Here is a 26,243-nt window from a genome sequence, read left to right as displayed (position 1 = left end):
CTTGTGTAATGCATATGTCTGGATATTTGTTTGCTATGAAAGTCAAAGGAAAAAAATATTTAAAATATTTGTAGTGTTTGTTTTTATTTAATTTCATTGATATAAAAAATAATAGATGTTATGCGGAACTCGGCAAATGTGGGTTTTTCCCAGCTAATCTGTAGGTACCAACTGTACCGTTATAGCTTCACAGTGCCCTACTGTCACAATATACAATAGATTAGTCAACTTGTTGTGCTTATTTTCGAAGCTGTAACGATAAAAGTGTGTTTGTGCCTGGGAAAAACCTAAAATCTTAATTACTGTGGAAGTCGATTGAAAGACATTAGTCCTGTCAAGATATGCTATATGAAATATTTAATTCAACATTTTTGACATGATTTTGTGTAAAAACCTGATGATATTCTTTACCTAATTATTAATTTCTCAAAAGTTGTTAGACTGCAAATCATTGCATTTTATAAGCAGATGTTCGACCAAAAATCTGCCTCATTTAAGCCACTGTGAGGAGGCACGGTCTCATTTTGGTAACAATGGCAACCAAACCAACATTATTTCAGCCAAAAGTGATTAGTTAAGTCTAATGATGAAAATCAGATCAGGATCGCCATTTTGAATGATGTTATTAGTAAGACTTTCAAACACTACCTTAGTACTCGTCTGTCTGCAAATTAATCTACCAATGGCAAATTTTGTCTGTAAATATTGATACCATTGGCATGCAAATGATCAGTATTTGTAAGCTGACCAAATCTATAGAATCATCGTGTATATATACCTATACATTCCCCAATACACAAAAGTTAAAATATACAGAGGGAATAACGGAAGAAGTCTGTGGTATACAACTGTTGGGTTTTATAAGATGACTATGGTTCCTCTGACTTGTGTGAACAAAACCAAAGCTTCAACTCAAATTACACCAAAATTCCCAATACATGTACTTATATTTTACAATCTGGACAAGTGCATCCTACTTGCAGTCAACTTGTAGAAGCACTTTGAAACATTTCAAAAGCCTGATTATGCTGCCTAGCATCATTTCAGGTAACCCATACAGACTTTTTCTTTCTTTTTTTCTTCTAAAAGAATCATTCACACAAATGGAAGACTAGATAAATAACACGACTTGAGGACTTTCGATATAATTTAGGCAACACAAACCCGTGGAAAAAAAGGAACGTTGGACAGACTTTAGCCAAGAATTTTTGCGTCTAACGTACGTGTTGATTTCACGGATCACCGTCTTTTGTGAAATAACACGTTTTAGGGAATTTTAGAAATATTTTCAAAATGGGGAAACTAAATGTGACAATGCTTAGATATTTGAGTAAAGAAGATTTTCGGGTTCTCACTGCGGTAATTATTTACGCTTCATTTGTCAGAGAAATGTTCAAGATTTACGCGTGAATGAACCTGCATGTTTTCGGATAGAATGTAGCCGGATAAACTTTAGAAATCCGGGAAAGAAAATTTGCGTTTTATTTTTATCGCCGTAATAATAATCTATTATCATTCCAAGTTGTTGTCATGTTCAACTTGTTGGGGTTGGGTTATAATCATTTAGGTTAGGTGACAATGTAGTCCTAATTATAAGACCTATACATAACCTATTTCATATTTATCATTCATTAATCCAGAGATCTGCCGAGGACGCGATTTTGCGCCATTGTCGCTAAAAAAATGAGAATGGCGCAGGAAAATCGGCAGCAAAAGGCCATGGGCGCATCTAAAATCTGTGCCAGACTTATAAGAAAACAATTTACACAACTGTCTGCTGGGTTATTTAGTCATCCAGTCAAAACTGGTACCAACAGCAACATGTTACCCATGCTCCTGTAATTACGCATATTCTTGAGTTTATCCATTCCCCTATAGCTTTTGTCCATGTTATCTACTTGCCGCATTTCTTCTCATAATTCCTTTCCCACACAGATACTCATTTCTACTACCGTAAATTTAATCCAATAAAACAAACAAACAAATTATACAACTACTTAATATTTAAAATGATTATCGGTAACTGAAAAAAAAGTGTTGCTATTTTAAGAAATGCGGTAAGTTACAGTATAATCTGACAGGTGTTCAACTTGATCAACCCTAAGGTCACTCAAGTTCACGCAAGTTTTGGCTGATGAAGTGTAAAAAAAGATGTATATTTCGTCATCAGAATGTTTGACAGGGTGATTAACCAATCAGAGAAACATTGTGCATGACTTTTTTCATGATCAAAAGGTCTGTCGGCAAATGTCTTTGATGTATGCTGTCTACACAGAGGCATACAAGGGGCAATAAAATTTGCCAATATACAGTGGTAAGGGACATTTGGTGCAAAGTAGGAACAATTAAATGGATAATGCACAATATAAGACATTACAAGGAAGAACCAGCAATTATGTGAATAAATTTGCATATCAAATTTTTGAGCAGCCATTTAAAAAATATTTTCATTTTTGCCTGCAATTAATATTAGTTAGAAAGTTACCATGTAGGCATAATTTTTAATTATTGGTAAAGTACTGAATTATAAGTGAACCACTTGTCATAAAATATGATTTAAGTTTTATTACCGGGGCAATTCAATTATCTACAAACTTTTTAACAGTTATTTTGGTCAATGTTTACTTATTTTCCCAAGGCCCATACTTTGGTAAAAATGGCCCATCATTTTCAGACCAAGTGGGCCCAGGGCCCAGTACTTTCAAATTCTTGGCAGATCTCTGTTAATCTGATATTTTACATTTTTCATTTTCTATGTTACATTAGGTCTTAACAGATCTTTGCAAAATCGTGTAGCAAAAAAATTGACATTAGACATCGATTTAGATCTAATGAATTTAAACAATTAAAACAGCGTGTATTTACATTAATTTTGACCTATTTATGAACAAAACTAAAAAATAAATACCTTTTAACAAAATAATTGAACTGTCACATCCGAAAAGTCATGATTAAATCCTCTCATTTAATTAAATTCCTTGTACAGCAGATATACAAATGGCCGCCATACAGTGCGCGAAATCTGATTGGCTAATTCAAATGCAAGCGTTTAAATGAGTCCAGAAGTTTCTAACGGAATATTTTTTCAACGAAATAATTACCCATGCACCGTCAGTGTGTTCGAATATATTTTTCCGTTCAAAAAATTGGAAGCAATCTGTAAAACGCTTTACTTAACCAGTATGGCCGATGAGCGAAATAGACTGATATTTATATTTTAATTTTAATTGATAAGTACATTGTTTGAAAGTTTTTGTTAATGATAGACCATGCAATTGAAAGAACAGAAGATAAGCTGTTGAATAAAGCTTGAAAGGCAAGTCAACAGACATTTTTTTAATTTTTCAAAATGCTACGCATTTATGAGCAATAACTATTAGACGTCAGGCTTGACCAACATAAAACTATAACAAGCCTGTAACATCTAATCTATTGGACTAGTGACAATGATTTGTTTGAATTTTGTTTTTACTTTCAAATTAGTTACAAACCAAGAAGCTAAAGGGTCAACTTGGTCCTATACCAACTTAACACGTGTGCACTTGGCACTGTAATAAAAACCTATTAGGATACAGTAAATTACAAAACAATTATTAAGAGTTAGAATCACCAACAAATAGAAATTGAAAAAGGTGTAAATGTTTTATATTATCATTGTTTAGAAGACATATCAAGACAAGATGATTGATCTAATATGACGTTAGGCAAAGCCTATGAACGGGGAAGTCGGTTAAAAAAATTGTCATTTTTCGTTTTAAAGGTGTCATTCGGTATTTCATGCACTGCTTCCATTTTTACTTGGTATACTCGACAATTGTTATTAATACAAAAAGTTGAGATTGTTCGTTATCAGAGCATTTAAAAAACTATTGATGCTCGTTTTGAAAACAAGGGTCAAGACTGAAAAAAACCCAATAGATATTAATTAAAGATCTGATATTCATTCAGTCATTGTTGACTGTGTTGATAGATTGTATTAAACAGTATTTAAGTTTATATTTTGTTACAGGTTGAGATGGGAATGAAGAATCATGAGATAGTTCCAGCTCCTTTGATTGCTTCTATAGCTCATCTACATTCTGGTGGCTGCCATAAAGTATTGAAGGAACTCAGTAAACATAGACTTGTAGCTTATGAGCATGGTGGCAAGAAGGGTAAATTTGTGCTTATTATATTTTTATGCCCCCATCCCCCACAATTATAATGGCAAGAGGGCATATAGTGTTAACCCTGTCTGGCCATCAATGAGTGCAAAAATCTTGCCTGGCTTATAACTTTGGCATGCATCAAGAGATTTTGAAATAACTTAGCACAAATGTGTAGCATGATGAGTTGGTGTGTCAGGTGCAAGACCTATCCCATAGCTCAAATGTCAAGGTCAGACTTGTTTATTGCCTAGAAAATAAGAAATGTAAAATTTATTAAGTATATCACACGCAAGAAACTAATACATAAAGTCAAGTAGCACAAAAACCACTTGATGTTGATTAATGTGAAATATTAACCAAACATAAAACATCATATTTTTTTTTTCTGCTACAGTTCCAGGATATCGCTTGACAAACTCTGGGTATGATTACCTGGCCTTGAAGACACTGACAAGTAGAGGTGTTATACAGTTTGTTGGTAATCAGATAGGGGTTGGTAAAGAGTCGGGTATGTATACATATTATATAGTTATTAACTTCTTATAGAATATACAAAAGTTATTCTAAAATATAAGTAATGAATGCATAATTTTGTATTAACACAAGTTTTGTACATGGTACTTTCATATATGAATGTATTATGAATCATCAAAATTTTTCTTTTGATCAAGAATCAATACAGATTTAAAAAAAGTGATCTAATTTTGTCTAACTAATGAAATGTCTAGAAATTATGTAAATTGATCAAAAACAGGTGCCCAGTTAAAAGTAACAACTATAATTCTGTTGGTATGAACATATTTGATAGAAGTGATGACAAAATGCTCATTATAATTGTATGCACATATGTGTTTTACTGAAATCTTGATAACAGGTATGAAAGGGAAATAAAAATAAGTAATACTTCATATATCTGTGTATATTTGATATTTGTCATCTGATAATGATATATTGTGCACATATAATATACTTTGGACTTAGTCAATGACAGCTGTAATTTTACATCAACGAAAGCTTGAAAAAATATGAACTTAACATTATTGACTTAAAACCTTACACAATGTATGTTTTCTGTGTAGCAGATATTTAGATTTCTGCGTTGCAGATATTTACATTTCTGTGTTGCAGATATTTACATTTATGCGCTGCAGATATTTACATTTATGCGTTGCAGATATTTACATTTATGCGCTGCAGATATTTACATTTCTGCGAAGCAGATATTTACATTTATGCGTTGCAGATATTTTCATTTCTGCTTGCAGATATTTACATTTCTGTGTTACAGATATTTACATTTATGTATTACAGATATTTACATTGTGGCAGATGAGGAGGAGAAACAGTGGGCACTTAAACTTCATAGGTACACACACACCACTGTCATTTCTTCAATATTTTATAATAGTTGTCACTTTATATCATGTTGATGACGGAAGAAGTATCAGAAATTAAGATTTCTTTTAATGAAGAAGTTCCAGTTTTGGAAATTCAGTCTTTTTTTTTAAACTGTGGTTTTGTATTCAGTATAAACAAACCTGAGAGGTGTGTAATAAATAATAGTAAATATAATCACAGATGATTTTGCTAAAGTTTTAGAAGATATAAAAGAATATCAATGTTTGTTTATTAAGATAATATGTTTAATTTACATTAACATTATTTTAATTACATAATTGTCAAATCTTGTAATGATCATGTAAATACAGACTAGGACATACTTTATTTTGTCAGTTACATTATTGCCCTATTATTATTGCATATATACAGACTAGGACATACTTTATTTTGTCAGTTACATTATTACCCTATTATTATTGTATATATACAGACTAGGACATACTTTATTTTGTCAGTTACATTATTGCCCTATTATTATTGTATATATACAGACTAGGACATACTTTATTTTGTCAGTTACATTATTGCCCTATTATTATTGTATATATACAGACTAGGACGTACTTTATTTTGTCAGTTACATTATTGCCCTATTATTATTGTATATATACAGACTAGGACATACTTTATTTTGTCAGTTACATTATTGCCCTATTATTATTGTATATATACAGACTAGGACATACTTTATTTTGTCAGTTACATTATTGCCCTATTATTATTGTATATATACAGACTAGGACATACTTTATTTTGTCAGTTACATTATTGCCCTATTATTATTGTATATATACAGACTAGGACATACTTTATTTTGTCAGTTACATTATTGCCCTATTATTATTGTATATATACAGACTAGGACATACTTTATTTTGTCAGTTACATTATTGCCCTATTATTATTGTATATATACAGACTAGGACGTACTTTATTTTGTCAGTTACATTATTGCCCTATTATTATTGTATATATACAGACTAGGACGTACTTTATTTTGTCAGTTACATTATTGCCCTATTATTATTGTATATCAGTCTTCGACTTAACCCACTCGACCGACGACCGAGTCGAGTAAATTTGTGGGTGGTCGAGTGAAAATTCCAAGCTGGTAGCCCGTCTAGTCGAGGGCTTTTTTCATTATCCAAATTAAGAAAATGTTGGAAATATGCAGAGCTCCAGATAGCAATGTTTTGGCTTTATGAAAATACAATATATTTTCTGCTGAATTGGATGAAAACTAAAAGTACTATTGTCAACACTGCTGTAAGTTGAAAACGAAAGTAGCAGGAAGTGACATCGAGTAAAAAGGGAAGGTAACTCTTGGGAGTTTCTGAAATGAAATTATTGATAAAGTTAAATTTGGTGTAATCATCATAGGACTTAACCTAATATTCAATTTGTTTAGACATATATTATAATGTTTTTGCTACAAAATAAAGAAAAATGTTGTACTTGCCACTTTAGTTATTGGAGAACATAATTATTTCTCCCTTGCCATCTGCAGTTTTGTACTCAATATTTTCGTACCAAGTTTACAGTTACGGACAATTTCCTCAAAGACTAATTCTTTGTGTATAAAAGTTTTAATTCTATTATATTTATTTTTCATTAATTCTAATTTCAATTATAAATAATCAAAACCAAAGAACGGCACTAAAATGTAGTCTGTAGAAATAGAGTATGAATAAAGCCTCATGCTGACCATGTAGCTGATTGTAAAAGAATGTGACACATTCAAACAACAACATGTCAGCAACAAAAAAATGAGTCTTGTCATTAATTTGCTGTGTAACCTAAACAAACCCTAGTCTAGAGAAGCCTGCCTTAACAGAGCAAGTTTTGTATTATTTCACATTGAATCAATATTTTATTATATAAGCCAGTCTGATTTATGTAAAGAAAGGAACTTTTTAGAAGGCAATGAAATTTGATAACAAAGCAATGCAAATTCTTTTTATAAATTTTACCCCAGAATTTTCATTTTTCTCTAGATTTTAATAGGTAAACCACCTTGGCCCTAAAAGTTATTTGCAGCTTTATTGAACTTAAAATTAACGCTTATGAAATATTATTGATTGTTAGACATTTATTAGGTGTCATCTCATGCTTCCCAATATGTCTTTTCTCTTGTATTTTGAAGGCACTAAGCCAAAAAGGAACACACCAAAAAAAAAGTAATATGAAAAGGAATATAAATATGTTGTCAATGCATGTATCAGCCGACATGGTTACAGTAAACGAGGAGAAGAGTATTTTCAGTTTTTAAACATTTTTTTTCAGTGTCTGTGGATAATGCCACAGAAATATCAAAATATCTTCTTTCCATATGTAGTTTAAACTCTTCTTATTTAAATAATGAAAGGAAAAAAAGTTGATTAGTTGATATTTTAATAATGTTAAATGGTATATAAAACATATAGAAAGTGTTATTTTTGTACAAAATGTATCCAAAAAATAACATTTTAGTTCGGGCTAGTTAAAATGTGTTCGGGCTAGTGAAATTTGTAAGCTGCTAGCCCGACTGGGCTAGTGCTGATAGAAAATTAAGGCGAAGACTGGTATATATACAGACTAGGACGTACTTTATTTTGTCAGTTACATTATTGCCCTATTATTATTGTATAAATACAGACTAGGATATACTTTATTTTGTCAGTTACATTATTGCCCTATTATTATTGTATAAATACAGACTAGGATATACTTTATTTTGTCAGTTACATTATTGCCCTATTATTATTGTATATATATAGACTTGGGCGTACTTCATTTCGTCAGTTAAAGAACAAGAGGGATTATCATAAACACAGAAATAAAGCTTCATGGTTATACCTGTCTAGACTTGCTGCCATGAAAGAATTTGCATTTATGAAGGTATGACAAATTTTATGACCTTTATTTTGATATTGCTCATTATAATGCTCTGGGAAGTTTTTCTTTAATAATTTACCTTTGTTGTTCCTTTTGTCCAGTCACTATTATGATTTCCTTATGATATATTGATGTATTTTAGATCTATTTATTTAGCATGTTTTTACATTGGTATGATTGATAGGGTTAATTTAAATTGATAGAGTAAATGAGGCTAAAAATAAATTTTTCTAATCATACCTCATAGAATCTTCATTTATCGAACAATATTTTTGATATTAAATAAACTACTTTTTTTCCTGGACATCTGCAATTAACGTAGTTTGAAGTTATTTTAGTATGTTTTTATGAAGAAAAAAAATCACAATCTGAATGAATTTATTGGTTATCCAGCCACAAGTTGAGTTATATTTAATAGACAAGTTTTAGACCTGTATTTTATTGACATATTGCTGGGCATATGAAATATGGCTGGTTATATGACAAATGGTTAGTTATATGACATATGGCTGGGTATATGTCATATGTGCTGGGTATATGTCATATGGCTGGGTATATGTCATATGGCTGGGTATATGTCATATGGCTGGGTATATGTCATATGGCTGAGTATATGTCATATGGCTGGGTATATGATAATGGCTGGGTATATGTCATATGGCTGGGTATATGATAATGGCTGGGTATATGATAATGGCTGGTTATATGACAAATGGTTAGTTATATGACATAAGACTGGGTATATGTCATATGGCTGGGTATATGAAATTCCCTGGATTTATGACATTAGGGCTGGGTATATGTCATATGGCTGGGTATATACAGTATGATACTGGTGATTGATGATAAAAGGATTCGTCAAAATATTTAAACATTTATGAATATAATAAAGTGAATATTATATTTATTTTATTATTATGTGAATAGGCTCTGTATGATAGAGGATTTCCGGTACCTCAACCACTAGACTTCAACCGTCATGCTGTTATAATGGAGCTACTCAGTGGATATCCAATGTAAGATCTCTCTTTATTTAAACTTGATACACTGTATCTAAGTTGTAAATAAATTCTTTTTGAATTCAAAATAGAATTAATTGTCATTTTACGATTTTATACATGTATGTTTTAATTCTGCTTTAATTCTAATCAAAGTCATTGCTGGTTACTGGTATATAAACCTATCTTATGGTTAGTAAATATGGCGAATTTATAATTAAAGGTACATACTCAAAATATTTGACAGTTTTACACAACAGAATTTGTTCACTCGCTGGGTTTGAGATGTAATTTCTTAATGAATGCTGTACTATTTCACATATTAGCAAAAATTTTGTTTGACAAGTAAAACATTTTTTTTTGTAGAAATATCATTTAAGTATTAAATCATGACTTTGTTTTACAATTGGCAGGTGTCAGGTACGTGAAGTGGGTAATGCTCCCAGTATATACAATGAATGTATGGAATTACTGGTCAAACTAGGGAACTGTGGTCTTATACATGGTGACTTTAATGAGTTTAACCTGATACTAGATGACAACGAGCAAGTTACAATGATAGACTTCCCGCAGATGATTTCTACATCACATGAAAATGCTGAATGGTAAATAAACTTTTTGTTAATTAGATAGAGTAATTGTAATAATTTCTATATGAAAAATTTCTGTTATCATCTAAATTCTGGAGTAATAGTGGTGGTAAAAGTTTTATATATTTAGTGTAATCAGATGAATCTGCACATTAAAGCTTACAAATTGCAACAGGTGAAAAATGTTGGTGGTAGGTTGATTTTTTTTTTAATCTTCGGACAGACAGACTAGTATAATATAATGTTGATTTGACACACACATTAAGCCTGAGAAATAAATAAATTTTTACTTAAGAAATGGCTAACATGAATTTTTTTACTGTCTAAATAATGACTTATAGAATGTTAGATGCTTGTTACCTGAAGAAAATAGCAATAAATGTGTATTTATTTGTCAAAAAGTAGCAAAATGGAAACAATGTAGTATTTTGACTTCCTTACAAAATACTAATAATCACTATAACTGTACTAATTGCCAAAAAGCAATATAAGACAATGAATGTTCAGATAATTGACTAATGAATAACTTTTTGGAACTTATAAAAATGCACCAAAAATAAAAAAGTTTTTGAGAAATTAAATTAAAGAATTTCTGAGGCTTAATGGGCCTTTAATATAAAACAACAACAAAGACTTTACCACTTCAGTTTATACATCATACCATCAAGTTATTGTAGAAGGATTATTTATACATGTTATAAACTTTCAGGTACTTTGATAGAGATGTTACCTGTATAAGGGATTTCTTTGTGCGGAGATTTCATTATGAAAGTGAATTTTATCCTAAATTCTCTGATCTGAGGTAATGATAAAGTTCTATATTAAATCAAAATATAATTTAAAACATTTACTTGTATTACTTAAATAAAAGTATGTTTTCACTTAAATGTATTAAATGTATATTTTAAAATACTGTATATTAAGGTTTAGTTTTATCTTAAAACTTGTAAAAAGTGTAATGAAAATCTTGAAACAAATCAGTTATCATTATTTAATCATATTTCAGTTGTAGCAACTGATAATTTTGATTACATTGGCAACCAGTCAGTTTAAGACTGTGTAAATTACGTTTGATAGTTATAATCTTCAAGTTTAATGTTATCTCCAATGGTTAATTAGTTAGCTAAAACATAGCCCAATGATATTGCTTTAAAAACGGGAAAATGTAACAACAAGGTAATTTTCTTGGCATTATTGTAACATTTTGCTTATGTCTGCAAATGTACAATTGAATTCTCTTTATGACTGAAATATATGATGTTGGTTTAGAAATGTTTAAGTTTACTTTCAAGTGTTGATTATCATAAAGTAAATTGCCAGCTTTACTAGGAAATATTTAAGGTTGTTTTACACCAATACATACATTCAGTAATAACCTCCCTTTCATCTACCTGTTACAGGAGAACTGGTGACCTTGATATAGAGGTTGCAGCGAGTGGTTTCACGAAAGATCTCGCCGCAAAATTTGATGAGGCAGCTGAAGAATACAACATTCTGGGAGGTCCCGACAATCCTAGAGCAGAGGGTGATGATGATGATAGTGATGAATACAGTGATGATGATGATGATGATGAAGAGGTACAAGAGGAGGGTGAAAGTTTACCAGACATAGACGTGAAACATAAACATAGAGGAGAAGGAAAGGGAACCAGTGTTGGCGTTGATAAAAATACTAATGAAACTGGTAATGAATGTAATGATTGTGGGGACATAAAGACTGACGATATAAAGGAGGACAATAGTGATAAAGAAAAAGAACATCATGAACATGTTGTAGAAGAAGTTGAAGATGGTGAGATGTATAATATCAGTGCTCAGAATAAAGAGTATAGACCATTTAGAAATGAAGAAAGTAGAGCACATATTAACTCTCACATGCACATTGGTAGGAGCCGGAACTCGGACAGTATGTGTTCTACAAGCACAGTGTCTAGTATAGCTCCAGAGGTGATACGAGCGAAGGTAAAGAAACAACAGAAGAAACAACAACAAATATTGAAAGCTCGGAGGATAAGAAAAAGTGGGGAGGCTTCGTTACAGACAAGACAAAGACGTGATACACAGCTTGATATAAAGCAGAGTACCTCAGATGTCTGGTTCTAACAATATTATATCATAGCAATCATTGAATAACATTTATTCAACACACATTTTAAATGTATTTTTCAGCTTTCTTTATCTTCATAATGTCATACATAGCTTGTGTTTGATGATGTGATAATCTAAAATGTGAATGTGATGGCGGAGAAAAATTTTCAAATAGCTTCTTGGAAAATGTTTTTATTGTTATTGTATATAAACTATTGTTAAAGAAATAAATGTATTTGTGCTAAAGTGGTATATCATGGGATGTATAGAGTTTATAACTGTATTCATCACTATTATCAAACCTTGAGGGTGAAATCAGTACAACATCTATACAACAACCACCCTTTAGAAGTCAAAGATAATGGTTGTTACTGAGAGGTGTCTGCTCTACAGAGGTTTTATTTATTGTGAAGTCTTACTTTGGGGAAAAAATAATCAGGCTTCCACGAATGGAGTTATTTCCTCCTTGATTTTGGCTTGTGACTTCCAAAATATAATGCTTCTCCTTCTTTACCTATATAATGTGACTTCCATTATTAGACATTTTGCAGTCTCTGACTTCCAAAGTTTGGAACTTAATGGAAGCCCTGAAATAATACTGTTAAACCAATGATTTACGGAATGTTTTTAGTGATATAAAAATTGCCCTTTACTTGTAGTAAACCTCTTATTCTGGTATATTGTGCAAATTGTGCTTATTTTTGATTTTCATTTTCTGAAATAAGGCGATTGCCATAGTCGATTATTTGATATTTTTACACATATTGATGTTATGTACAAGTTACTTTGAGTTATTCTTGTAACATAATTACAGGCGTTTCAATAAATTGTGCCCATTTTGTGCCCTATCTCTTGAAGAAAATACTGTTAAATACATTATGATTTTATACCCCTTCAAATTAAATGATTAATATAATATCTTGTATGAACTTTTGTTATAGAATAAAGAGAATTAAATTGATTTAAGATTGAATGTATGTTTTTTGTGTATTCTTAGTAAATCAGTAATGAAGAAATCTTGTTAAAGCTTATCTAGGTACACGTGTATAGCTCACCAATAGAACTGGACATCACAAAAGTGGTAAATGCTATCACAATATCTAGTTATCATGCAAGAGTTTTTTATTCAGAAACTCCAACCTTATTTGTTTGTCACACAAGAGCTTTCATGCAGAAACAAGCTAACTCTTACTTCCCCAGGGAACTTTGTTTTACTTCCCCAGGGAACTTTGTTGTGAATGGTAATATGACAAAGTGTAGCAGTTGCGTAAATTTTGCATTTACCAGTCAATTACCTGATTGAGTCTGATAATAAATATTGAAAGCAAAAACTAGAACACACTATAAATTATTTTATGTTTTTATTAAAGAATAACACTATAAAAGCAACAATGTAACACAACTAAAAATAAATATATTTTATGTAACAAAATGTGGCTCGAATTGAAGTTTTTATAAATGTTCAAAAGCATCAAAATTAATTATTTAACAAGTGTATTAAATACTGGTACATGTAAGTTAATGTATTTATGGTTAGCTTGAAGACAACAAGCAATGCTGGTAATAAAAAGTTGAAATAAAACAACCTCGAATAAAACTAAAAATATATATTTGTATACATGTAATGAAAAAAATCACAGATTTTTTGTTCAGAACACAATCTTTGTAAATTTTAAGGACAACTATTAAACAACAGTATCAACCAAATGAAGTATAAAATAGTTTAAGTTACTTGGTTACTAAATATGTAAAATAAAGCCCAACATTAAACATGTGTGTAAATGATACATGAAGTTTCTGTTATAGCATGTATGACTATACTATTTAAATTATAAATTTGTCGTAAAAGGATAATGATTACTATCTTTATTGATATAATTCTAAATGATGATTCAAGTATGAAAATATGATAAATATGAAAGTTCTGTATAGTTATATTTGTTTAAAATATTTGATTTTATATTGATCCCATTACAAAATTAAAATGTTCAGAGATGCATTTCTTAGAAAATCCTACGTCTTAAATCTGTCTTAGGACCAAAACTAAGACCAATTTGTATTTCAAGGCAATTGCTCTTTATTATGACTCCTTTAATTTCTAAATAGCAATACAGTTGAACATTAACACATAATGAATTAGATTATGTGCCATTGTATTTCTTATCTTTTCTTAGGAAGGTGAATGTTAAAAGTCTAAAAGTCTTTGACTAAAGATAAAATATTCATTGAAATGGTCTTATGTTAGTCCTAAAGTTGGTCCTATGTCCTAGAATTTAGTATACGCTGAAGACTTTCAATGGAATGCAACCAGGACTTGTCTGTATATTTTAAAATTAAATAGTCATGCACGTGAAATATCTGCCTGAATTCAGCATATCTGAAATAAAATTTATGTCTTTCTTCCTACAACAGACTAAGCAGTAAGCTGTTAAAATGATATGTTACAACTGATAAGATAGATCTTTTGACCTGACAGTAAATGTTAATAAATAAATAATTAACAAATGTACAAACTGTGCAAATATTGCAGTGTTATAACTAGTCGTTGCCCGTGTTTTAACATTGTTTTTCATTATTGTAACAAATTGTTTATATTTTATACATTGCTTTTTTATATAACAACAAGGTGTTGTTTGTGTTTTAAGCATCATTTTTGGGAGGTTTTGGTTTACAGCTTTTCAAGTGTACAGGCAGCCGGTCTGGGTTGAAGGTGCGGCCACAGTTTGGGCAAGGTGCCAAGTTTGACATGGCGCTCTGATAGGCTGCCTCATTCATTGCATCTACGTCGTAACTGCCAGAACCTACAGTTATAGTTGATAAAGTATCAATAATATGTGTTTCATTTCTAATTCACAAAAAAACGTAAAGAAGATTATGGCAAAAAGAGGTTAACAATAGTAAATCTGACTAAATCTTTACCACATGTATCTATGTAAAGAAACTCTTAATCTAAAAGTTTGTCTTTTAAATGAGTTTTAAAGTTATATCAAAGAGAAGCATGTATCTTTTCATATCTAGAAACAAAATCAGAAAATGTGTATTTGTAGAACCAAATATTTTGAACATTTTGGTACATTATCCTTCACAGATACCTGCTCATAAATTATTTTATATAGGATAGCATGTTCTTAGAGATAATGTATAGTATCATACTTTAATAAATCAATAATGTTTTTACATACCTCCAATTTTTCTAACTTCAGGTTTCTTTGGTTCTGGTCTTCTTTGACCAGGAGGCATTTTAGCATTCTGTACCCTCCATTTCTCCAGACATTGTGGTTCATGTATAGATATAGACTTGGTACCAAACTCTCGACCACAGATATAACATACCATAGATGGTGGTTTCTTTATCACAGGAGCCTATGTATGATAAACAATTAACATTGATAAACAACAGTCAAAACTTTTTTCTGATGAATATAACCTTGTACACTACATAGAAGATTAAATAATTCACCGAAGACCAAAATTATGGGGTTTATAATTAAATTAACAATTTAAGACTAAGATTTAAATTGTTTTTAACTATATAAATAATAATTGTTTATAATTAAATGATTAAAGACTTAAACAAAAGTGATATAAACGTAAATAAATCATTGCTTCATAATCAACCTTAAGTAATTATTATTTGATCATGATAAAAATTTATGGTACTAAGTTAAATATAAGTTTTCAAAAGTATAAATGTGTGCAGTTAAATAATAGAGACATATATCTACCGGAGCAGAAGAGCCAAAGCCACCACTAGCACCTCCTTTAGGGGCGGAGCCACCCTTGGGTTTACAGGAGCGCTGATGGACAGGTAATCTGTCAGGTGCAAATCTACGACCACAGTTATCACATGGTAGAAGTTGAGCCTTAGCGTTCTCCCAGGCTAGATCGTTCATCTCTTCCCTGTAAATAATGTAGACAGCTGATAACTATAACTTATCACACAAACAGCTGATCACAAGAACTGTTATTACTTAAACAACTGTTATTACTTAAACAACTTAGAGTAACAGTCTTAATAATATTAAATGTATACTCTTTATATACTCTTTAAGACAACTGATCATCTTTTACAAACATTTTAAAAACAGACATTTAATTAAGCTGATGAAAACATTGCCCACAGGTTGACATTATTAAAAATGATGAAAACATTACTCTGATAGATAAATATAAATTGTAGTAAATTAACACTAACAAATAATCAAAAATACTTCAAAACATAACTAAAGAAATTTGTATCAGAAAGACTTCTTTAGACATATTCAGATTGGTGGAAAAAAACTTTTTTATAAAAAAAAGTTTTTGAAGCCAGAATCCCTGATGCCTGCTTCTACATTAACATGTTCACACAAAGCTGTACCCATTACATTTTAATGAAAGTTAAAATATATGACTCCTTAAATCATTTACTTTGTCATGCCGCCAGTTGGTTTTTTAGGAACAGGTCTTCTCTGTCCTTTTGGTAGTTTGGAATTTTCCACTTTCCATTTCTCCAGACACTGTGGCTCGTGGATACCTATAGACTTAGATCCGAACTCTCTTCCACAAATGTAGCAGACAACAGTACGTGGACCACCTTTTGCTCCTTCTTTTGGTGGCTTTGGTCCACCTGTTAAAGAGTAACAAGATAAAAAATTTAAGCTTATCAGTTTTTTATAAAACTTATCCCAAATGACTACTTAAGGTATCGTTACTGTTTTAAGTATGTCTTAAACCTGAGAACAGGTTAGTATCTTTATGACTGCCAGCTCACACAGTCAATGAAAACTTAATCATTTCTTTTTTTTTAATTACTTGTTTAAATAAGTAAATACTTGAACATTATATCCTAGCACTACAAAGATAAAAGATAATCTTGATTGAACCAAAGTGAACCTTATAGGAAAGTATATGTACATTTTCAAGTTCGCATTATGTTAAATAAATCCACTACTATTAAAAATATTTCAAAACCAGATGACCAAATTTCATCACTACATTTTCTTCTGAGTTTACCTCCAAATGACCCTGAACCTGAAGTAGACTGTGTACCACTGGTACTTGGTTTAGGTGCTGACCCATCTTTAGGTTTACACGCACGTTGATGAACAGCCAGTCTATCGGGAGCAAATGTTCGTCCACAATTTTCACATGGTATCAACTGGGCTTGAGAACTTTTCCAGGCAGCTTCGTTCATAGCATCAACATCATACTGACCGCTACCCACGGCAACTTCAGGTTTTTTTGGAACTGGACGCCTCTGCGATTTAGGTAATTTATCGTTTTCTATTTTCCATTTTTCTAAACACTGAGGTGAATGAATGTCTATTGATTTTGTGCCAAATTTCCTACCACATATATAACATAGAACAAATTTTGGACCTGGTGGTACGATAGACTTTGGTGGACTAGGATTATCAGAGGTATATGTTCCTTCCCGTTTTATACCTGGACCATCTACAAACTTCTTAGAAGCACCACTTCCTCCTTGTTGGGCAGGTTTTGCTCCACCTTTACCAGAATTTTTACAAGCTCTCTGATGAACAGCAAGGCGATCTGGTGCAAAAGTTCTGCCACATCCATCACAGGGTATTAGTTGAGACTGTGCACTTCTCCAAGCTGCCTCATTCATAGCATCCACATCATATTTCCCACCTGACTGTAGCACTTCTGGTTTCTTTGGCAGTGGTCGTCTTTGACCTTTTGGTAGTCGGTCATTTTCAATTTTCCATTTTTCCAAGCACTGAGGTTCATGAATAGCAACAGATGCTTCTCCAAATTTACGTCCACAGATATAACACAGTACAAACTTAGGTCCAGCTGGTGGTTTCATCTTAGACTGGTTACTTGAGGCAGTCTCTTTCTTTTTAGTTGGAGACACAGTCTGTTTGGTATTTGTTGGTGTTCCGGCAGACTGGTTAGAGTCCGGCCTATCACCTGTCCTAGTTGTTTGTTTCTCCAAAGCAACACTGTTCTCTTCATTGACAACTTTTGGATTAACAACTGTTGCTGTTTTTGGGCGGAACTCTGAGTCATCATTTTGCTTTACAGCAGCCGTATTTTGTTTACCTGTATACAGAATAAATCAACCTTAAACAGTACTCAATAAATTTAGACATAAAATCTTACCTAATTCACTTAGTCCTAACATTTTACCATTCACTTTAATAGTTCACAACTAAATTTAATTATAACTTGCTTGAATTAAGCCTAAAAGATATATAACATGTAGATATGCATAAGTAAAAAGGCTTCTGTGATTTTTATTTCATATCTAGTCAAGTATAGCGACCAAATATAAAAGTAAATATTGATCTCATTTCCATTCAAATAAAGCCATTATTGATCGCAGGAGTTTACCCTATAAAATCAATACTATATATTAAGATATTGAACATTTGAATCAACAAATAAACTACCTGCCAATACATGCCCTCTATAAATATTTTATACATTTAAACTGTCACCTAGAAGCCAGAGTTTAATATACAGTTTATTATACCACATCTTAGAGATAATTAGATTTATAATAAAATTAATTATTTTTTCAAGCTAAACAATTACAATTTGTTAACTTCCTTTATATTTTGTAGTGAATTATTCATTAAAGCTGGCAACAATAATGCCTGTTTTACATGGGTTATTTCCCTGTTTTACAGTTACTAATTTGAATTATTTGATATAATGATATTGTTACATGTTATGACGTAAGATAAACATCAGTTTTTTTGGTGTTGTTGTGTTTTTCTTTTTTTAAAGAAAATCTATTTTTTTTCTCAATAATTCAATTTAATTCTAATTTTTTTTTAAGTTCTGAGGTCCTTTCACAAGTTAACAATTTTTAAATGATATATCTGCCTATTATGAATATTAAATAGTTAAATCACTGTAAGGTTTTAATCTATTTAAATAAACCATGCTGTTGATTAAGAGAGTTATATAACTATTAAGAATGTCAATGTTTTCTGCTTTAATCTCAACTAAGTTACAACACAAATCAAGTATATTGATGTAGTCAACATTATGCTTAAATCATAAACTTTGATTAATTCTAATTTATATTTTCAGCGTAAATTAAATGAATGATAAAGTAATATAGCAACAGTAAAGCTCTATTAATTCATTATTTCAGGTACAATTTAACTTGCATCTGAGATTTAAAACCAATTTATATTATATTATCTATCTGGATAGCTTCACATGAATGTATTTTAAGTCCCTGTCAAGATTTATACCCAATGACAGTAGACAAGAGATATTACATTTAAAGTAAACATATCAGCTTGTAATTTATTTATATACGTAACTAAAAGGTAAATATCAAATCAGTATATTATATAATATATTGATGATGGCTTATGAAATATGATGCATTTTCCATGTACATATATACAGATTAGTATTTAATACTATGATAAAACTGATGTGGCCAAACTCAAACAATCATAAATGAAGAAATTTTATGTTTTAAAGTTGGCCTAAAAATGTGGTGTTGGTCTTGTGGTTATGCAACTTGTGTTAACAATAGTGAGTTGAACATCATCAGAGTTTGAATCCACCTGGGGTGATAATCATGTTTCTTCACATTACACCAGTACTGATTATTCCTGGAAGTTTGACTCGAATTTGTTCTTTTAAACCTCAAGCCTTCTTCACAATCTTACATAGCTATTGTTTAACTCAAAATCCTACCTGGTTTACAAGACCTTTGATGTATTGGTAATCTATCTGGATTAAATGTTCTCCCACAATTTTCACACTGCAGTAACTGTCCTTGAGCACTTTTCCACGCCGCCTCATTAAATCTTTCTATATCAGAATTATTTCCGTTACCAACAGATGGCAAGATCTCTGGCCGTGTAGGTGTTTTCCTCCGCTGAGCTTTAGGAAGTTTATCATTTTCAGCTCTCCATTTTTTCAGGCACTGGGGTTCATGTATTGACAAAGATGAGGAACCAAATTCTCGGCCACAGATATAACATACAACAGTTTTCTTCCTGCCAACAGCTGGAGGCATGATGTGTTGGTATTAGCATGAAATCTTCAAACTTGTGTCTGTACATTAGGAAAAGAAATACAGATATTTAAATTAACAGTTAGTTAAGTTAATCAAGATAAAGCAGGTGCTAGTTGGAATAAGAAATGTTACACTTATATGAATTGACCGAGTCAAAACAAGTCTAACTTGATGATCCTCATCTCTACAGGGAATCCCCCTTTTTCCAGAATTTTTCTCAAAAAAGTTATATTTTATTTTCTTTTGTGATAATTTTAAATAATTATGAAGCTTATGACACATCTGTTTCTGGAGGACAGGTTATTAAACATATCTGACAGGTCACAGTTCATGTGTTTTGTAACTCGTCAAATAATTCAGACATTTTGGCAGAAATTATATGATTTCTGCTGAAACTCAATCAAGTACAGCGTTCTGTCATATTTTTTCTCAACTGTTAATTGGTTGAAACTACTAACCATCTCAAAGTATATAATTAATACCATATAAACTTATGATGCCATTCAACAGTATTTCAACTTCCCTTATATCTCAGGTTAATCTTACACTAAAGATAAGGCAAATGTAAAACATGATCTTCACTTTCTATCAATTTAAATATAAACCTTAAGTTTGATAATCTAACAAATTGTATAAAACAACAAAAATTTATAAAATATCAAATTTTTTAAACAACAAGATCTTATTTGTCGCCAAATCACAATTATAAAGGTCAAACATTCTAAAAGTTTCCCTAATATAGCAAAATATGTCAAGGGAAGTAACTGTAAGACAACACTAGAATGTTTTGACAATTGAATTGTTTCCCTTTGATACCAAGTATACAAACTACTCTATAAGATTTAATAGCTGTAACTACATGTGCAGGACTTCCAAATAAAAAAAGACAAATTCTATAAATAACAACAAGATCTAATTTGTCAACATATCATAATTACATGTATCTCTTTCATTTATTAAGGTCAAACATTCTAAAAGTTTCTCTAATATGACAAAATATGTGAAGGGAAGTAACTGTAACTGTACTAAAATGTTTTTACAACTGAATTGTTTCCCTTTGATAACAATTATCAAACTCTAGTGCATAAAACCATTACAAATACATGTATAACTGTTGTAGAAATCTACAAATTGATGCTACGTACCAAATATCTAGGCTCTGGGTTTTGCAGTTTTATACATGACTTAAATGTATTTTGCTATATAAGTCTTGTTTTGCTATATAAGTCTTTATAAATCAATTGACCCTTGGACATGCCAATATTGACCCTAGGGGCATGATTAATATCAGTTTTGCAGAGGTCAACAAGGTTATGCTGCATGCTAAATATCATAAGCTCTTGGCATTATAGTTTCTCACATATAAGGATCACTTCTCCGTAAAATGTCTGTTCATCTGTCAATCTGTCTGTCACATAACTTGTCTGCACTACTCCTCAAAAATAATTGGTGCCATTTTATCCAAAATGTACAGAAATGCTCAGTACTAAGTCTAGTACCTGGCATGGCCAAGTGGTTAACAAGTTGGACTAGTAATCTAATGATCACTAGCCGCATGGATTCAAACCCCATCACGGGCAAGTCATTGTTTCCTTGAGGAAGAAACTTTACACTCATTGCTCAGTACTGGTTGGTTCCAGGAATAGATTGGAAAGTGTGTCTATAAGCATATCGCTTTCTATACAATTAAACTAAAATGAATTCTGTATAAACCAAGTCTAGTAGTTCATATCGTTTGCATTTTCCGGCTCAATGATTTTTGTCAGAGTTATGGCCCTTAAATGATTTTAATTTTTAAAAATTGTCTGGATAACTCCTCTTATATACTACTTGTGCAATTTCAGTGAAGCTTTACAGGATTGATCGGTAGCTAAAGTACTTATGTATATTATACCGGTTTTCAGCCAACTTGGGGAAGGATATGTTTTATGAGGTAACACATGATCACGGATCGCTCTTGTTTCAATTTAAGTCTATATAAATCAAATTACATTCGAGCCAGGCTATATCTATCAATTTCTGGATACTGCCAAGCCCTTTCTCGAGTGTTACAGGCACATCTGATTGTAAGTAAAGGTGAAAGAACAGCAAAATAGTCCAAGTATTATAAACATGCTTAAAAGGTGTGACTGAACATGTTTTCAAGTTATGGTTAAAATGTTAATCATGAAAGAAGAAGATAAAGGATAAAATAGTTACAAACACTGGGAGCAAGACTAGTACTGCAAACCCACCACTGCCTGTTTGACTTAAGTTTGGCAGGGTGGCAATGTAGCTAGGGAGTTTACTTTATTCCTAGAAAAGATTTCGCGCATTTTAAGTTAGCGGTTTTCGAGGTAGGCATGATTCCGCGAATCTTTATAGCCGCGAATATGTCACTTATAACAAATCCGCGAACATTTCTAGCTTCAACCAAATATAACATAAAAAGTGCAGAATATTTATTATGATCTACTTACACAAAACAACATATAAACACAGGTTTTAGAGAAATGTGTAAAGACTTATTTATGTATGTTATTGATACCAGTTTTCACGTTGAAAAAGAAAATATCAATTATTAGTAATTAACATGCTTATTGACGTTATTTGCTTGAGAAACGCATTTACAGTTTGCGAACATTGAATGACTTGGATTTCATTTGCTTGGAGTAGGTGTAATCCTTTGTTAAAAGTACAATAGCGATCAAGTGCTACATTGATAAACAGCTGTTATGTTGTTAAATGAAAGCGATGTACAGTCCTATAATGTGTAAAAAAAATACTTATCTACATTTTGGAGATAGAGTCAGTTATTATTCAAATGAGAATAAAAGCTAACTGGTCTGACTAAATCTTACTTAATAACATAATGAAAAAGGTAAGGAAATATGAAGGTGTTGGCGGAACAACCGTCCTTGTTCGAGTAGTCAATAGATGAAAATGTATCGAGTAACCTTGCGCTTTAGGGGTGACTTGAAATAAAATAATTAAAGCACCCACCAGGCAAGGTCATGCATGAAAAACATAACCTCCAAAAACTGTAATTTAGGCCGTAGCGACTTAACATTCGCGGAAATCGCGGTTAGTACATATCCGCGAAAGTTTGTCTCCGCGAAAATGCCGACGTTGTAAAAAACGCGAAATATTGTATCCGCGAACATTTCTAGGAATTAGGGTTTCTTAATCGGACAAAAATCATAATCGATCATCGAAAATAATCGAACAACCCTTTTCGATCAATCATCGATTATATAATCGAAACATTTATGATAACAAAGTAAAAAAGTATAATGTACATATCATGCTTTAATATTTATAAGAATTCCATTTCCATGTGACCACCACTTTATCAACTGAAATAAATTAATTTTAAGATATACTATGCTCATCCTTGAGTAAAATATTTTAATCAAATAAATTCATTAAAATCTATGAAATTATTATGTCTCACTTTCTAAAAAGGAATGAATAAACTATGTATGGGAACAAGTTAAGTTGGTCGATCTGTTCTTAACAAAACTGCCAGTTTTTTTTAATGACACTATATATTGATATTGCAACCACCTATAGTGAGTAGAATAATTTTATACATAACATATCTTTTTGTGTGAAGTCAAAACATGTTTATTTTATATTTACAAATAGAAGGTATAGCAATTTTAAATATTTTCTAATGTCAAATTTGAGCATAGTATACCTTTAAAATAGCATGCCTGATTGTCAACTATTAACTCAATGGTCACCAGTATGCTTTCATATTCAATTGAATGAAAATTATTGTTTCAAACAAAACTGGCTTTAATTTAGAGTGTTGTTATAATACAGTTAGTCACTTAAGTAACAGCAAGAAAATAAATTGCCGATGATCGATTATTAAACTTTGTAATCGATCATCGCCGATAGGTTCTATAACCGATCAATTTTCGATTATCCTCGATCATCGTTTAATCCCTACTAGGAATACAGTATTTCAAAGTATAATGCTGAGGGAAGAAAGAGTACTTATGGTAGTCGGAGGAAACCTGTATTTGGCGTAGGGATAAGGGATGCATATGTCTGGTTAACCTATGTGGGGTTTAACCATATGGTGGATGATTAATTGCAACCATATTATTTTACATGTATAGCTATAAACATTATCAGTCTACAGTCCAATCTGCGATGTTCAAGGGATCGCCAGCCCAGTTCTTTCTGCATGGCTGTGACACTAGAGAGAGGGGAGTAATCCCTTTTTACCCATCGTATTGCAAGTCTCTGGATCATCTCAACTTTGTCAATAAATAGTTGAAGCATATTCAACCTGTGGCCAGACCAGGGACTTGTATGCTAGTTCTTTCACTTGTTCATTTTTAGTAATTACATTCTTTTTGATAAAGCCAAGGGATCTGTTTGCATTCGAAGTTATTAGATATATATATATGTGTTACATTTAAGGTCAGCAGACAGATCTTGTCCGAGATATTTAAACATTTGAGACCGACTCTAGGACTTGGCCATGGAGCATATATTGGTGTTTAATTATGGTTTTGTTTTTGATGATATGGATAACTTGGCACTTTGAAGGGTTAAAAGACATGTCCCACTGCTTCTCCCACAGATCCAAATTGTCTAGATCATGTTGGAGTTTTGGAGGTCTGAGGATGACTTGATGGTTACATGTAGGTATACAGCAGTATCGTCTGCAAATAATCTGACTTGGAATTTAAGGACAGAAGATGGTAGCTTGATGATTTATAGGAGGAAACAGAGGGGCCCTAGGATTGATCCTTAGTAACTGGAACTTCAGATGAGCAGTCACTATCCACAACTACCGTATGTACTCGGCCAATAAGGTAGGACTGTATTCATTTTAAAATTTGAGGACAGACACCATGTTCTTGAAGAGTATCTAATAGTTTAAGAATTAGATGGTTTACTTTATCAAAAGATTTACTGAAGTCAAGTAGTATGAGATCTGTTTGCCATTTGAAAGGTTGATCACAAGGTTATCAGTTAGCTTAATGAGCTGTGTCTCACATGATCGTCTTTCTCTGAATCCGATCGACTGATATATTGATGCAAGGGCCCAGATTAAAAATTAACATCAGTTTTGTTGAGGTCCATCAGGAAATGCTACATGTTTAAGCTCTCAATCTGCATTGTGGTTTCACACAATACCACTCAAATAAGTTCTATCGATTCAAAAGCAATCTCATTGAACCATATCCTAACTGTCTCTCCACTACCCTTCACCTGCGAACCCTTTACCCGCGAAGATAGTCTCAATATTTCGACTGCAAGACCGACCAATTTATAATCTGATTTTTCATAGATGTCTGTCTATACGAAGGGCGACCATTGTCTATATAATAAAAAGCCCTAAAGCGCACAATATGTTGGGCTACCCGCAAAGAGTAACTGAGAAAGGGATGATCTGCTTTTAATGAGATAGGTTCAGGTTCATTTTATGTATTTCGGCACTGTATTTTGGCACTTTCATAAATTCATATTTCTTTGGTTGAAACTGGCAATTATTGATCTTTATTTATTAAGGTGTTTGTTAATTTGTGTCCTTTACAGGCATAAACGCTGCCATTCTTTCATAATTTGAAGAATGACCATATACATCAATACAACTACTTATGTACTGTTAATGTTCTAATGTGACTGTCTTTTGTATATTTGTTCTTTAAAATTTTGAATTCTTTGCCAGAATCTGGCAAACTCTGTGGTTTTCATCTGTCTTGGAGGACTAAACAAACTGTGCAGAAGATAGGCTGTTTAAAAATGATAGATCGATCTATAGTTTCAATTTTATATCCTCTTTCAGCTTTTCATTAACACAACAAATTTGATTAAATTACTCACAAACAAATATTACAAATGAACTTAAAATATCTACCTGTCTATAGCATGCGTTCCTTCACGGATTCACGTAGGAGTGTTGTGGAGGCAGCCATTTTTAAACAACTTTTCCAAGCTTGGCAACGACTTTCAATTTCAAAGTATTTCGTGCAAAAGAATACATTACAAAATATAGATTTTTTAAGAAAATAAGAAACAAAATCTCTGTAAATTCAGCTAAATTTGCGCAAGATTTCAATCAAACCAAGAACACATGCAACAATTTTTTTGACAGAATGTAAACACGGAAGTAATTTTGACTCTCCAGAAAGGAAGGTAAGAA

The 26,243-nt window shown here is 31.7% G+C and overlaps 2 protein-coding genes across 2 annotated transcripts; one reads left to right on the top strand and one right to left on the bottom strand.

The window, feature by feature from the left end:
* Window positions 1-1,205: 1,205 nt before the first annotated feature.
* On the top strand, window positions 1,206-14,213 carry LOC132727693 (serine/threonine-protein kinase RIO2-like). Its single transcript, XM_060713258.1, has 9 exons — window positions 1,206-1,359; window positions 4,010-4,154; window positions 4,543-4,656; window positions 5,460-5,514; window positions 8,306-8,426; window positions 9,351-9,439; window positions 9,835-10,026; window positions 10,721-10,813; window positions 11,412-14,213. Exons 1-9 carry the CDS (start codon window positions 1,294-1,296, stop codon window positions 12,112-12,114), a joined length of 1,578 nt encoding a protein of 525 aa, XP_060569241.1. The 5' UTR covers window positions 1,206-1,293; the 3' UTR covers window positions 12,115-14,213.
* Window positions 13,444-26,097, bottom strand: LOC132727692 (zinc finger protein 474-like). The gene is made up of 7 exons (XM_060713257.1): window positions 25,959-26,097; window positions 19,771-20,133; window positions 17,095-18,147; window positions 16,510-16,708; window positions 15,825-15,999; window positions 15,282-15,462; window positions 13,444-14,900 (listed from the first exon to the last, which is right to left on the bottom strand). Exons 2-7 carry the CDS (start codon window positions 20,093-20,095, stop codon window positions 14,740-14,742), a joined length of 2,094 nt encoding a protein of 697 aa, XP_060569240.1. The 5' UTR covers window positions 20,096-20,133; window positions 25,959-26,097; the 3' UTR covers window positions 13,444-14,739.
* Window positions 26,098-26,243: the final 146 nt, after the last annotated feature.

Source organism: Ruditapes philippinarum, unplaced genomic scaffold, assembly GCF_026571515.1.
Source record: "Ruditapes philippinarum isolate M1 unplaced genomic scaffold, ASM2657151v2 ctg5199_1_1_1_1, whole genome shotgun sequence".
In the NCBI taxonomy this organism is placed as follows: domain Eukaryota; kingdom Metazoa; phylum Mollusca; class Bivalvia; order Venerida; family Veneridae; genus Ruditapes; species Ruditapes philippinarum.
Note: the sequence above shows the minus strand (reverse complement) of the source record. Positions and strands in the feature narration are given on the sequence as shown.